The sequence below is a fragment of the Bison bison genome, unplaced genomic scaffold (assembly GCF_000754665.1).
Source record: "Bison bison bison isolate TAMUID 2011002044 unplaced genomic scaffold, Bison_UMD1.0 scf7180017864304, whole genome shotgun sequence".
NCBI classification, from domain to species: Eukaryota; Metazoa; Chordata; class Mammalia; order Artiodactyla; family Bovidae; genus Bison; species Bison bison.
In genome coordinates, this window is record NW_011494876.1 from 14,575,090 (window position 1) to 14,587,207 (window position 12,118).

Below are 12,118 nucleotides of genomic sequence, written 5' to 3' on the forward strand. Positions count from 1 at the left end.
GAACAGAAAGAACACATTATTGCTTCCCCGGTTCTGCAGGAAGAACTCCTTACAGGCAAAGCTGTGCTGATGTACAGTCAGAAGTCCCTCTCACCACAGACTTCATGCGGCAGCATCACAGGGCTGGCCAGCTGCCCAAGGACTTTCCCCCCATTATAGACATACTAACTGCACTGAGGACGGACTAGGTCCTGGTGATGGTTAAACAGCAAAAACCAGAGATTCAATGTTACAAATAGAAGTGACAATCCCCTTAGATGTACACATTTTTGTTCAGACACTAAGTTGTGCCTGACTGTGAGACTCCATCAACTGCAGCACACCAGGCTTCTCTGTCCTCCACTTTCCCCCAAAGTTTGCTCAAATTCACGCCCACTGAGTCAGTCATGCCATCCAATCATCTCATCCTCTGCCACCCACTTCTCCTTTTGCCTTCCATTTTCCCCAGCATCAGGGTCTCTTCCAGTGAGTCAGTTCTTCGCATCAGGTGGCCAAAGTGTACATTACATGCATGACTATAATACTACATTTGAGGGAGAGCTGCAAGTTATTATCATAATATATACAAAGTAGTAAAAGCAAAGGCAACATCCTGCATTTCACCTGCCCAGGCCCTGGTGAATGAAGAGCCAAGGACACACAGTAAAGGAAAAAGAATAGCTGAGACCGGACGCCACTCAGCACATCCCTCTCCTCCTGAACAACTGAGCTCTGGCTCTATTTCATTAACCACATGTGGACTGACAGTCCTGAAATCTAGAAAAGAGCAGGTGATCGGCTACCTATGGAGCCACCCACAGGCTCTTCATTTTCATGTGTGTGACCAAACATCACAAAAGGTGACCTCCGCAGAAAAGAAAGTCTACTTTCTCAGTTATCCATATCAACAAGGGGAAAGCATGGCATGGATAGCTGGCTTGGATCAGGATCAGGATATAGGTTTAAATTTCTGGAAAGCAGGTTGAATTTACAGAATGGAAATATAAATCATTATATTTAGATCCAAAACAAACAAAAAAATGGTTTGCATCTTTTAAAGCTTGGAAGTTGTACCATTAAGGGTCAAATATATCCCCCCCTCCCCCACAAAAAAAAAAAAGGGTCAAATATAGGTTAGTGCTTATAAGAGGAGACTGATGGTTAGGTTTCTAATAGAAGATGAATGTAAAAGGTGAAAAGATAGAAGACAGAAAGTTTCATGCTATCATGTTGAACTGTATGCATGGGAAAATGTGACCATGCACACAGATTTTTCAGGATATAAAAATGTCTTCGAGCAGAATACAAAAATTTCTGTGCTACGTAACTCTGACTATTGAAAAACTAGGAAGAGAAAAAAATGAGAAGCAAGAAGAGAGAGGGGGATACATCAAGAAACCAGAAGGAATCTGGGAGGACAAGGCACATAGCCAGAGAGACTGACTGCCTTGACTCCAGACCCTGGGAAGAAGTCTAAAAGGAAAAGGGCGAACGGAGGGCAGGCCACCTACTTGTGCTCATCGTTCAAGATGTGAACTTTAAAGAACCGAGGCTGGACTTCTTCAGGCTTACTGTCAGCTGGAAGGGCTTCAGGAGCTGGGAGCCACATGTTGAACTCTGCCAGCCAGTTCTGAAGAGTATTAACCTGTCAGAAAGTTAAGTCCAAAAAGGGTGTTTTAGGGAAGAAGCTCAGAACTGAGCCTACCAGGGTTTTTAGAGCCCATAAGGCATTACCCCAGAGCTCTGCAGAGGGTGAGCAAGTGGTGCCCGCCCCAACACTTACTGGCACAATGGCAAGGACAGTTTTGGCTGGCGTGTGGCGGAAGAGAACGTCGATGAAGGAGATCACTTGCAAAGTTTTCCCCAAGCCCATGCTGTGGGCCAGGATACAGCCAAAGCCACTACTGGTCTTAAATCTCTCCAGGGACTCAACCAGGTTATCGTAGAGGAATCGGATCCCACCAATCTGACAGGGAACAAACACAAATATCTTTGGCTGGCAAAGACCAAGGGTCCAGTTTACTTTCTTTGGAACTAGTCAAAATTAAGTAAATGAGCAGACATTAGACCAGACAGCTGGTGTGAGTGGCTACAAAAGTTTCCCAGAACCCTGGCTAGTTTATTGACTGGTGACATTCTTCTTGGAGAACACAGAGAAAAGCACTGACCTAGTAGAGCAGCCCATCTGAGGCAAGAATCTGGACTACCAAACTCCTGCTTGGGTCTTTCACTCAGTCTTGGCCTGGCTGCCCCTGGTTGCTTACTTCAAGGCAGCCCATTCCATGAGGAGAAGTTCTTACTGTTAGAGTTCTTCTGTTGAGTCAACCTCTGCCTTCCTGGAGCTTTTATTCACTGGTCCTACTTCTGGTTCTGGGTCAACACAAACTGCTCTGAGCCTTCCTACCAGAAAGTCTCTCAGACTTCTGAGTCTCACACCTCTCCTGGAGCCACAAGTTCCCACCAAGGCACTGCTCTTCAGAGAGTATCTTGATCAGTCATCTCACAGGAGGTGGCTCAAGATTATTAACCCAAGAGATTAGCACCTTTTACATAACAGGGCATGTCTCAGGGTTGTCCTTTCCCACCCATCAGAAATCCTGAAGCATCAACTGTTAGGAGGAAGAATCAATCAGTAGCTGCTCATGGTACCAAACAAGTACTTCACAGGCTGTGATGCTAACAACCGCCAGAAAGCGATGTCCACAGCAAGGAAGCTGAAAGGAGACAGAGAGGAGAATCCAGATTTACTGCACCTGATGAGGTTTCACCGCCCGTGCCAACTGAGGGGCCAGGAAGACATTCTCCTCCTCCGGAGGGTGGTTCAGGTTGACAAGGACCCGCCCCAGAGCATCACGCTGATTTAAGACGTCATTCACATGGGTGCCACCCTTCTCCTCTTCCTCATCCTCCTCACTGACAGACTCACTGCTGTCCACAATGTGCAGAGTATCCTCCTCTCCAGAGCTCAGTTCAATCACCTCTGAGACAGCCAACCAAGTAAAATGAAAACAAGGACTCAGGGAGCAGATATAATTCACTGCAACTTATGGTAAGGGAGCATGGAAACAATGTTAGAACTTGTTACCATTCATAAAAATTTTGATTTTTCATTTTTCTCTCTTCCAGCTTCAAGTTAAGACAAGAGAAAAACAAATTTACCAAGGAGACTCGGGGAAATTTGCCACGGTCAGACCCTAAACGGAATACGGAAGGACGGAACTCTTTTCTATTCGGAGGGAAAGCTAATCTCTCGGGGTGAGCACTGGGTCGGGAGGAAGGAGGGGCACCTCTGGCTCCATCTTACCATCTCGACTGCTTTTTTCATCCTCGCTGCCACTGCTACTGTCCAAACAAATGACTTCCTGGGTCAAGACGCGAGGAGGCAGTTGGGGACCATCGCTTGCTCTTAAGACAATTTCCTCTGGGTGGGGGGAGGTGGATTTAAATGGAAGAGAATGTCAATTAGCTGAAACATATTTTCCAAAATGATTTGCCCTCCTCCTCCTGTGTTGTTCTTGGGGGGACCATCCTCTGAGGAGACAAGTAGAGAACATCTTAAAAACCTCAACCCTCTTCCCAAATTCCCTTTTCTCTACCGGCTCTTACTTCTAGCACTCACCTGACCACTAGAAAATGTCCTAATCCTTTGGTACGTTAAGATTCAGGGGGAAAATCTAAATAAGACCAATTTGAGGAAGCATCAAGTTAAGTATCCATCTTAACTTTTCAAACAAGAGCCTTCTGCTCGTGTGCTTCTTAGCAAATGAATGGACTGAAAGGATTCCTGAGAGGCCACCATCTGATTCCAGATCTGTCCTTGACACTGTGGGCACCGAGGGTCTCTCCTCACTTGGGTGTGGGGCCCCTCCTGCCCCCTCCACGGCTTACCGGGAAATAACTCGAGGGGGACGGTGGGAATGGGGGCTGCGTAATCCTTTCTCTGCTGCTCCAGGCGCTTCCTTCTTTCCAATTCTTCCTGTTGTGCTGCTTTGGTAACTGGCTCCAACTGATCCTCCCGGAGAAGCTTTCTAAACATTAAAATAAGAGCGAGCGCTTCAGTTCACTTGTGGTTGGGTAAGGTAATGTCAAGCTGAAGAGGGAAATCATCACTGTTGGGAGACGAAGCTGCGTCGGTACCACTACACCCACGCAGTGGGTAAGGTAAACAAACAAACAAACACACACATAAATAGGACTTCAAGGCTCAGGTGCTTTTGGGCTAGTATGTTTTTCTATTATTTAACTTTCTGACACATCACCCTGCTGACTCTTCTTGGTACCTAACAGATCAAGAGTGAAATAGAGTAATATGTGATCCACAAAGCTGGAAAGCAGTACAAAAGACAGACTTGCTATATGGGAAAATAAGACTGTGGATGATTTTGCATCCTTATTTCCCAAACTTAAGAGTACATTTTCAAGTCATCCTTCTGTTTAGAAAAAAATGAGGGTAGGAGGAGAAGGAAATGACAATCTACTCCAGTGTTCTTGCCCAGAGAATCCAAGGGACGGGGGAGCCTGGTGGGCTGCCGTCTATGGGGTCGCAAGGAGTCGGACATGACTGAAGCGACTTAGCAGCAGCAGTAGCAGGAGGAGAAAAATATCCTTTGTCTTCTTTCAAGAGGAAAACTGTCATGGGTAGAAGAAAGGACTGCTGGAGATTTGGACAGGTAAGGAAGTTCACATCTGCTGATCTCTTAGGTTAATGAAGAAGCCTTGGTTTGGACTAGACAATCCTCTTCCAACTGATGTTGAATTCTGAGAAGATGAGAACTCAAACTCTTTTATCTCCTTGTATTTGGAAACATAAGAAAAAAATAAAGGAAGTAACAGACTCCAACCAGAGCATCCTATGGATGCTTCCCTGGCCTCCAGACGGACATCCCCAGTGGTGCTCAAGTGCCAACCGCATCCGCTCTGCATCCTCAGATAGTCCAGACCCAGTGGTCCCGAGTTGCAGCTTCACTATTAATTGGGGCACATAGCCTACATTTTTCTCCTTGGGAAACAGAACTCTCCCGATCAAACCAGTCCTTCTTTGAAGGCTGTTCTACCGATAGCCTTCAAATGAAGGTAATATTTCTACTCCCTCCCTTCTCTCCCCCAGAGCATAGCTCACCTTATGTTTCTTCTCATGTGGGAGGGTTTCTGAGCTCTCTTCTTTTTGGGGTCCTCGGAGGCAAGGCCCTTGCCTTGGTGGCGCCTAAGCTGCTCTGAAGGCTCAGACTGAGATGAGGTAGTTGAAGTGCACCGCGGTGGCTGCTGCCCATCTTCTCCCAGCTGGGCACACTCAGTACCACACATGTCTTCCAGGGATGGGTCTGAGGAGACAAATGGAAAGAGGTGCCAGGGATCAACTTTACTGGAGGAAAAGCAGGTTCTGATGCCAGACACGCCAGGGTCAGATCTCAACTCAGCAACTTATTAGAACTTATTAGCGGGTGAGCTAAGAAGGCAAGTTACATCTCTCTGAACCCCAATGGACTTATCTATAAAACGAGGACAGTAATTTCCACACTTCAGAGCTGTTGTGAGGACTAAATAGAGGGCATGCTTAAAACCAAGCCTGGCCCAGAGTAGGCTCACAACAAATGTGAGCCATCACTCTTGGTGTAATTTAGCACTATGTTCAGAGTGAGGAAGTGTCAGGGCCTCAGACCACTCAGAAAGGGACACTGAGTTTCAAATACAGCTCACACTCACTTGTATGACTCTAAGCAAGTCTCATCTGGCCAACAGGGAGACCACTCCTCCCATCAGTGCCTTAAAAGTGTTCATTCAATTTGCCACCCCTTTAATGAGAGCTTACAACACAGCAGGTACTGTCCCACATGCTTCAAGGAATACTTGTAAGATTCCTTCCCTTCCAGGAGTTTGTCTTCTAGACATAATAAGGCAAAGTGTGCTAAATACCATTACCATAGGAGGGGCAGGGCAATTCAAAGAAGGTACCATATTTGAGCCAGAAGTAATTAGCTAAGCCAAGAATAATTGTGTTAGGGTCATAGGAATATGAAAGGTACTATTTCATAGGATAATCACACAAGGAATTATATGGAAAGTAAAATGTAAGTGAGAACTTAAAAGATGAACAGAACGACTAATGGTATATTATTGCCTTCAGGATGGGGGCCAAGTGGGAAGAAATTCCTGGCAGAGGGAATGTCATTTGTGGTATCGACCACCAGCAAGAACTGGGGTTGGGGGGGGAAGGTCCCTGTGCATGTCCCTCTCCTCATAAGCTGAGCTGCATTCTGTTCGTGGGATGGGCAGGTCCTGCAGTCACTCAGACCTGTCCCCACATCTGCCAGAGCCTCCCAGATACAAGCTCCACAATCAAAAGGTCTCTCCCAAAGGTAAGAAGGGTTCAAAACAAGAGCAGAAGTGCTGAAACTTGGGTGATCTAGTCCACGCCACTTGGCTCTCAGGCAGCAAGGACTCAGAAAGTCTGCCCTTTTGGTGGGATTGTTTCTGTTTGTTATTTTGGATTTACCAGTTTTCTACTAATATCCTTTTTCTGTTACAACAGGATCCTTATCTAGGATAGAGAGCACATTGCATTGAGCTTTCAATGTCTTTTCAGTCTTCCCTAACTGTGGCAGCCTATTCTGGTCTTTCACAAACTTGATTTTCTTTTTTTTGCCCACACCATGTGGCTTGTGGGATCTTAGTTCCCCAACCAAGGATCGAACCCAGGCCCCAGCACTGAAAGCGCTGAGTCCTAACAACTGGACTACCAGGGAGCTCCTGACCTTAATACATTTTTTGAAGAATACTGGTCAGGTGGCTTTGTAGACTGTCCCCAAATTTCAGTTTTTCTGATGATTAGTTTGGAGGTTATGTTTTCTAGGAAAGAATATCACACAGGTGAAGTGTTCTTCTCATCACGTCTGATCAGGGTAATGATATCAACATGAGTTATTCCTGGTGACATTAACCTTTAAGTGGTGTTTACTGGATTTTTCCACTGTAAAACTACTATTTTTCCCCCTCCCATACTTTATTCATAAGAGGCCAATCACTAAGCCCAGCCTACATTCAAGGGGAAGAGAATTACACTCCATTTCCTGGATGGAAGGGCATCAAAGAATTTCTGGACATATGTTAAAACCACATACAAAAAAAAAAAGAACAGGGTTAAAACAAAAACCATAAACACACACAGACAAATGTTTTTTGGGGGGAATACTTTGAGGCTTTGAGAACACAAATATCCTCAAAAGTTTCATCCACTAATTTTAATATTCATCAGTGGATTCTACCTAGAGCAATTATTACGGTGGTGTTCTAACAGTGGTTTTCTATTTCCATCTTTCCTTACACACTTATTATCTGGAATTTTTCTGTAAGGGAGATTTGTCCCTTCTCCCTCATTTATATATTCAACATTAAAATATATATATATATCAGTATGGACTCAAGAAGAAACATTTAACCTTGTAGACTTCGGTAAAGAGAGGCCAGAGATTTCATACACCTCATTAAGTGAACCAGTAAGTGGATGCCCTCAAGCTGAAAAAAGACATACCATGGGTCATCATTCCATGAACTTAACCACCAAAAAATACCAAACGGCCATCTCACCAGTCAGTGATTGAGTAAGAGAATCATGAGTGTCCCAGATACTGCTACTGCTCACCGTACCCGGTCTGATGTAGCCCCTGGCCACCCTGATACCATTCTGGGTTCCTTATGGTCTCTTTCATGTTGATGCCAGATTCCAAAACAGCATGGAGTTGGAAATTGATGTTTCCTAAGAGGTAACAGAGCAAATGGGCTCAGTATGGACACTGAAGCCGGACTGCCGGGCTGTAAACACCAGCTCTGCCCCTTATGACAACCTTTCTGGTCCTCAGTTATAAAAAGGGAATAGAAACTGTAGTGTCGTTCCTCAACCTCAGAGGATTGTGGCGATGATTGTGAGGTGGCCTAAATAAAGTGCTAAGACAGTGCCTGGCACACTGTAAACACCATATAAAACCGCTGCTGCTTTTACTACGACTACCATTAGTCCAGGTACAAAGAATGGGTTTGGTTTCTTCTCTTCTTTCTTTCCTACAATAATTCTACAAGGTGAATTATGCTCCCCTCATTCTAGTCCCCCACCCCATTCTAAATATGATACACTGAAGCACTAAAAAGTTAAAAAGACTTGCCTATGGGTATACAGGAAATAAGCAGAAAAACAGGAGCAGACAGCTAAAAGGATGAACTTTGTAGTCAGGCAACCCTGGTGGTGAATCTCGGCTCTGTCACTTACTAGCTCTATGCTCATGAGGTCAACTTCTCCGAGCCATAGTTCACATTTGTAAAATGAGGATGCAAACAGTTCTCTCATGGAAAATATTATTCTTTATTAGTCTGCTGAACTCCATACTCCCACAACTACATTCAACAGTCTGGGAGCACACAGAGCTCTGGGGCTTGGTCAGGCACGCTGGGTAGCAGTATTTATTTGTGTGGAGATCTCAAACTTCAATTATATATCCTAATCAAAGATGAGAAATAAGAAAGGAAAAGGAAAAATAGAACTGACATATGCAAAGTGCATTTTGTTATTAGAAAATGAGTATTTCTTACAAAACACACACCCCACATTCTAAATCTTTCCACTTGATACTGCCACAAACTAGACACTGTTGCCTCTCCTGTCCCCTTGCTTTTAATTTAGCCTAACATAAATATGAGTATCTGCTATGTACCAGGCCCTGTGCCAAGGCACAATGCAGCGGTCCTCATGAGGACACACGTACATACCTATACAGTGGAGTGCTTTACAGCAGTAACACCTGAGGAAAGGACACCTAATCCAGCCTTGTCTATCAGCGGTTAATGGCGGCACTTCCTTGGGAAACGTGAGACCTAGGTTTAACCTAACAGAATGGATAAGCACCAGCTAGTAAAGGAAAAATAGAACATTCTAGACAGACAGAGGAGCATAAGCAAGAGGAACAAGGTGGAATGGTTAGGAAAGTACAGGCAGTTCAACACTGGCTAAAGTGAAGTAAGCAAAACCGCAGCAGGAGTGGCACTCCCCCGACACTGCAGCTTGACCTACACACCAATTTCCACTCAGGGCTGGGTTGGCACACCTCAAGTTAGTGTTTTGCTGGGTCCTCTGACCTGGTTAGATAATGACCTTTGATGCTCTCCTGGCCTTAAAGCCTTTTGTTTTTGTTTCTATTTCACAAGCAAATTTATTGAGTAACCACTTGGAGGAACAGCTGGAGGCAAGGTTAGAAACTAGGCAGGACACAGTCAGAGTATAGTGGGCAGGCACAGGGTCTGAACTTCATATACTGGGTACTGCAAACTTGTTGCCAACTATTGTATTTATTTCTTCTGGTTTCTGCCTTGCAGAGTGGGCTGTCCCTGGGAGGGGGAAGAACAAACCTGACAGCCTTTGAATGTCACAAATTTACTACCTAACATTCCAACTTGTGAGGCCTGGCTATGAATTTCTGTCTGGCATGGGCTGAATGTAGCCAAGCACAGTAGCAATTTGCAAATGATCAAACACAGTAGATACAATTTTCATGAACAAAGAGTTCAGACACAGGTTTCCCCTTGCCTTTATATACAGGACACAGGTCTAAATCAGTTTCTCACCACCTACTATTCTTTGAATGAATCCTCAGCTTCTGTGTTCAACAACTACTGTTTGCTTGTTAAAGTGGCTTTAGTTTACAGATGTGCCCAGATGTGCTAGTATTTAAAGTCTGTTGTCATGGAAGTCAGTGTTTTACAGCTGTTTCGTTACTGCTTCACGACACTTAACTGTGATGCTTTTGGTTTCTATATAGCATTATAACATATACCAATGGTCCCCAACCTCTTTGGCACCAGAGACCAGTTTCGTGGAAGACAATTTTCCCACGGACCAAGGTCAGGGAGAGAGAGAGTTTCTGGGTGATTCAAGCATATGACATTCATTGCGCACTTAGTTTCTATTATTACATCAGCTCTACCTCAGATTATCAGGCATCAGATCCTGGAGCTTGGGGACCCCTGATATACACTACGTCTTAAACTAATTTTAATAATAAAACTGTAATTTCAAAATTAATATAACTGATTTTCCCTGAGTCAAAATATAACTTTTCACTGTGCTCTTTTGTACCTTCTCAATATTGAACCACATGAATTTACAACCTATCCAAAATCATTGATTTGACTTTCAAATAATAGCTCACTCCAAAATTCTAAAATATAATCCACCAAAGTCACCGAGGAAAAAAGATTCAAGTCAACAAAGAAGTAGAGGCATGTGCTTTGACAAAGGAAAATTAGTGTCTTCAGTGGTTTAAAAGTCAGTGACTATTACCACCTAAGCTCAGAATCATGGAATCAGATCTGGTGACAAATACCTCTGAACTTTCTCCCTCATGCAAGCCAGCTGTGAGCAGTAATCAACAAAGTTATATAAACACCAACAGACACTTACATAAGCTTCTCAGGAATGAGTTATAAACCCCACTATAACAAATATGATAGGCAAATAAGTAGCTTTGGAAAAAAAAAACCTACATTTCACTCATAAGGGGTAATAAGGCACAAACACTTCCAGGGCCTTTTCTCCAGCTATTCCATTTCTTCTTTTGCCTCAATCTTATCTGTATAAACAAAGATCAGTGGATTCCAAGTCTTAGCACGTACCTCCTGACATGATGTGGAAGGATATATACACCACAACCTATGATGTATGAGTGTCCAAACACTGAACCTGAATCTGAAAACACCTAGATATCACATTTCCAGTTTGCAAAAATACAGGGAACAAAGGACTATGTTAAACTTGATAAACAAGACCATATGGATGCAATCAGCAAAGTCTAGAAACTACAGAACAAGTGAGTCCTTTTCTTCTATCAATAAATTGCAAGGGAAAAAAAAAAAAAACCAAAAGATCATATCTTAGGGACTTCATATTTAGAGAACAGATTAAATATACTCTGAAGTTTTTATAGATAAAATCTTTAATAGATTTATTTTATAAGTAAATTTTTAACTTATAGATAAATTTTATTTATTTTTATTAACTTTTATTTATTTAATAGATAAAATCTTCTATAGACAAAATCTTACAGAGTTAAGGAACTTCAGTTCAGTTCAGTTCAGTCGCTCTGACTCTTTGTAACCCCATGGACTGCAGCATGCCAGGCCTCCCTGTCCATCACCAACTCCTGGAGTTTACTCAAACTCATGTCCATTGAGTTAGTGCTGCCATCCAACCATCTCATCCTCTGTCGACCCCCTCTCCTCATGCCTTCAATCTTTCCCACCATCAGGGTCTTTTCAAATGAGTCAGCTCTTCTCATCAGGTGGCCAAAGTATTGGAGTTTCAGCTTCAACATCAGTCCTTCCAATGAATATTCAGGACTGATTTCCTTTAGGATGGACTGGTTGGATCTCCTTGCAGTCCAAGGGACTCTCAAGTATTCTCCAACACCACAGTTCAAAAACATCAATTTTTCAGCACTCAGCTTTCTTTATAGTCCAACTCTCCCATCCATATATGACTACTGGAAAAATCATAGCTTTGACTAGACGGACCTTTGTGGGCAAAGTAATGTCTCTGCTTTTTAATATTCTGTCTAGGTTGGTCATAACTTTTCTTTCAGGAGCAAGTGTCTTTTAATTTCATGGCTGCAGTCACCTTCTGCAGTGATTTTGGAGCCCCCAAAATAAAGTCTGTCAGTTTTCATCACTTCCCCATTTATTTGCCATGACGTGATGGGACCAGATGCCATGATCTTAGTTTTCTGAATACTGAGTTTTAAGCCAACTTTTTCACTCTTCTCTTTCATTTTCATCAAGAGGCTCTTTAGTTCTTCTTTGCTTTCTGCCATGAGGGTGGTGTCATCTGCATATCTGAGGTCATTGACATTTCTCCCGGCAATCTTGATTCCAGCTTGTGCTTCTTCCAGCCCAGCGTTTCTCATGATGTACTCTGCATAGAAGTTAAATAAGCAGGGTGACAATATGCAGCCTTAATGAACTCCTTTTCCTATTTGGAACCAGTCTGTTGTTCCATGTCCAGTTCTAACTGTTGCTTCCTGACCTGCATACAGATTTCTCAGGAGGCAGGTCAGGTGGTCTGGTATTCCCATCTCTTTCAGAATTTTCCACAGTTTGTTGT

The 12,118-nt window shown here is 43.5% G+C and overlaps 1 protein-coding gene across 2 annotated transcripts in view; it reads right to left on the reverse strand.

The window, feature by feature from the left end:
- RAD54L2 (RAD54-like 2 (S. cerevisiae)) overlaps nt 1–12,118 on the reverse strand; it is an 87,057-nt gene that overhangs the window by 19,374 nt on the left and 55,565 nt on the right. For both annotated transcript variants that reach the window (XM_010851786.1, XM_010851785.1), the window contains 6 exons: nt 5,099–5,300; nt 3,868–4,007; nt 3,284–3,400; nt 2,733–2,959; nt 1,763–1,945; nt 1,491–1,624 (listed from right to left, as the gene is read on the reverse strand). In XM_010851786.1, coding sequence (XP_010850088.1) covers nt 1,491–1,624; nt 1,763–1,945; nt 2,733–2,959; nt 3,284–3,400; nt 3,868–4,007; nt 5,099–5,300 — 1,003 coding nt within the window. The remainder of the gene's footprint in view (nt 1–1,490; nt 1,625–1,762; nt 1,946–2,732; nt 2,960–3,283; nt 3,401–3,867; nt 4,008–5,098; nt 5,301–12,118) is intronic.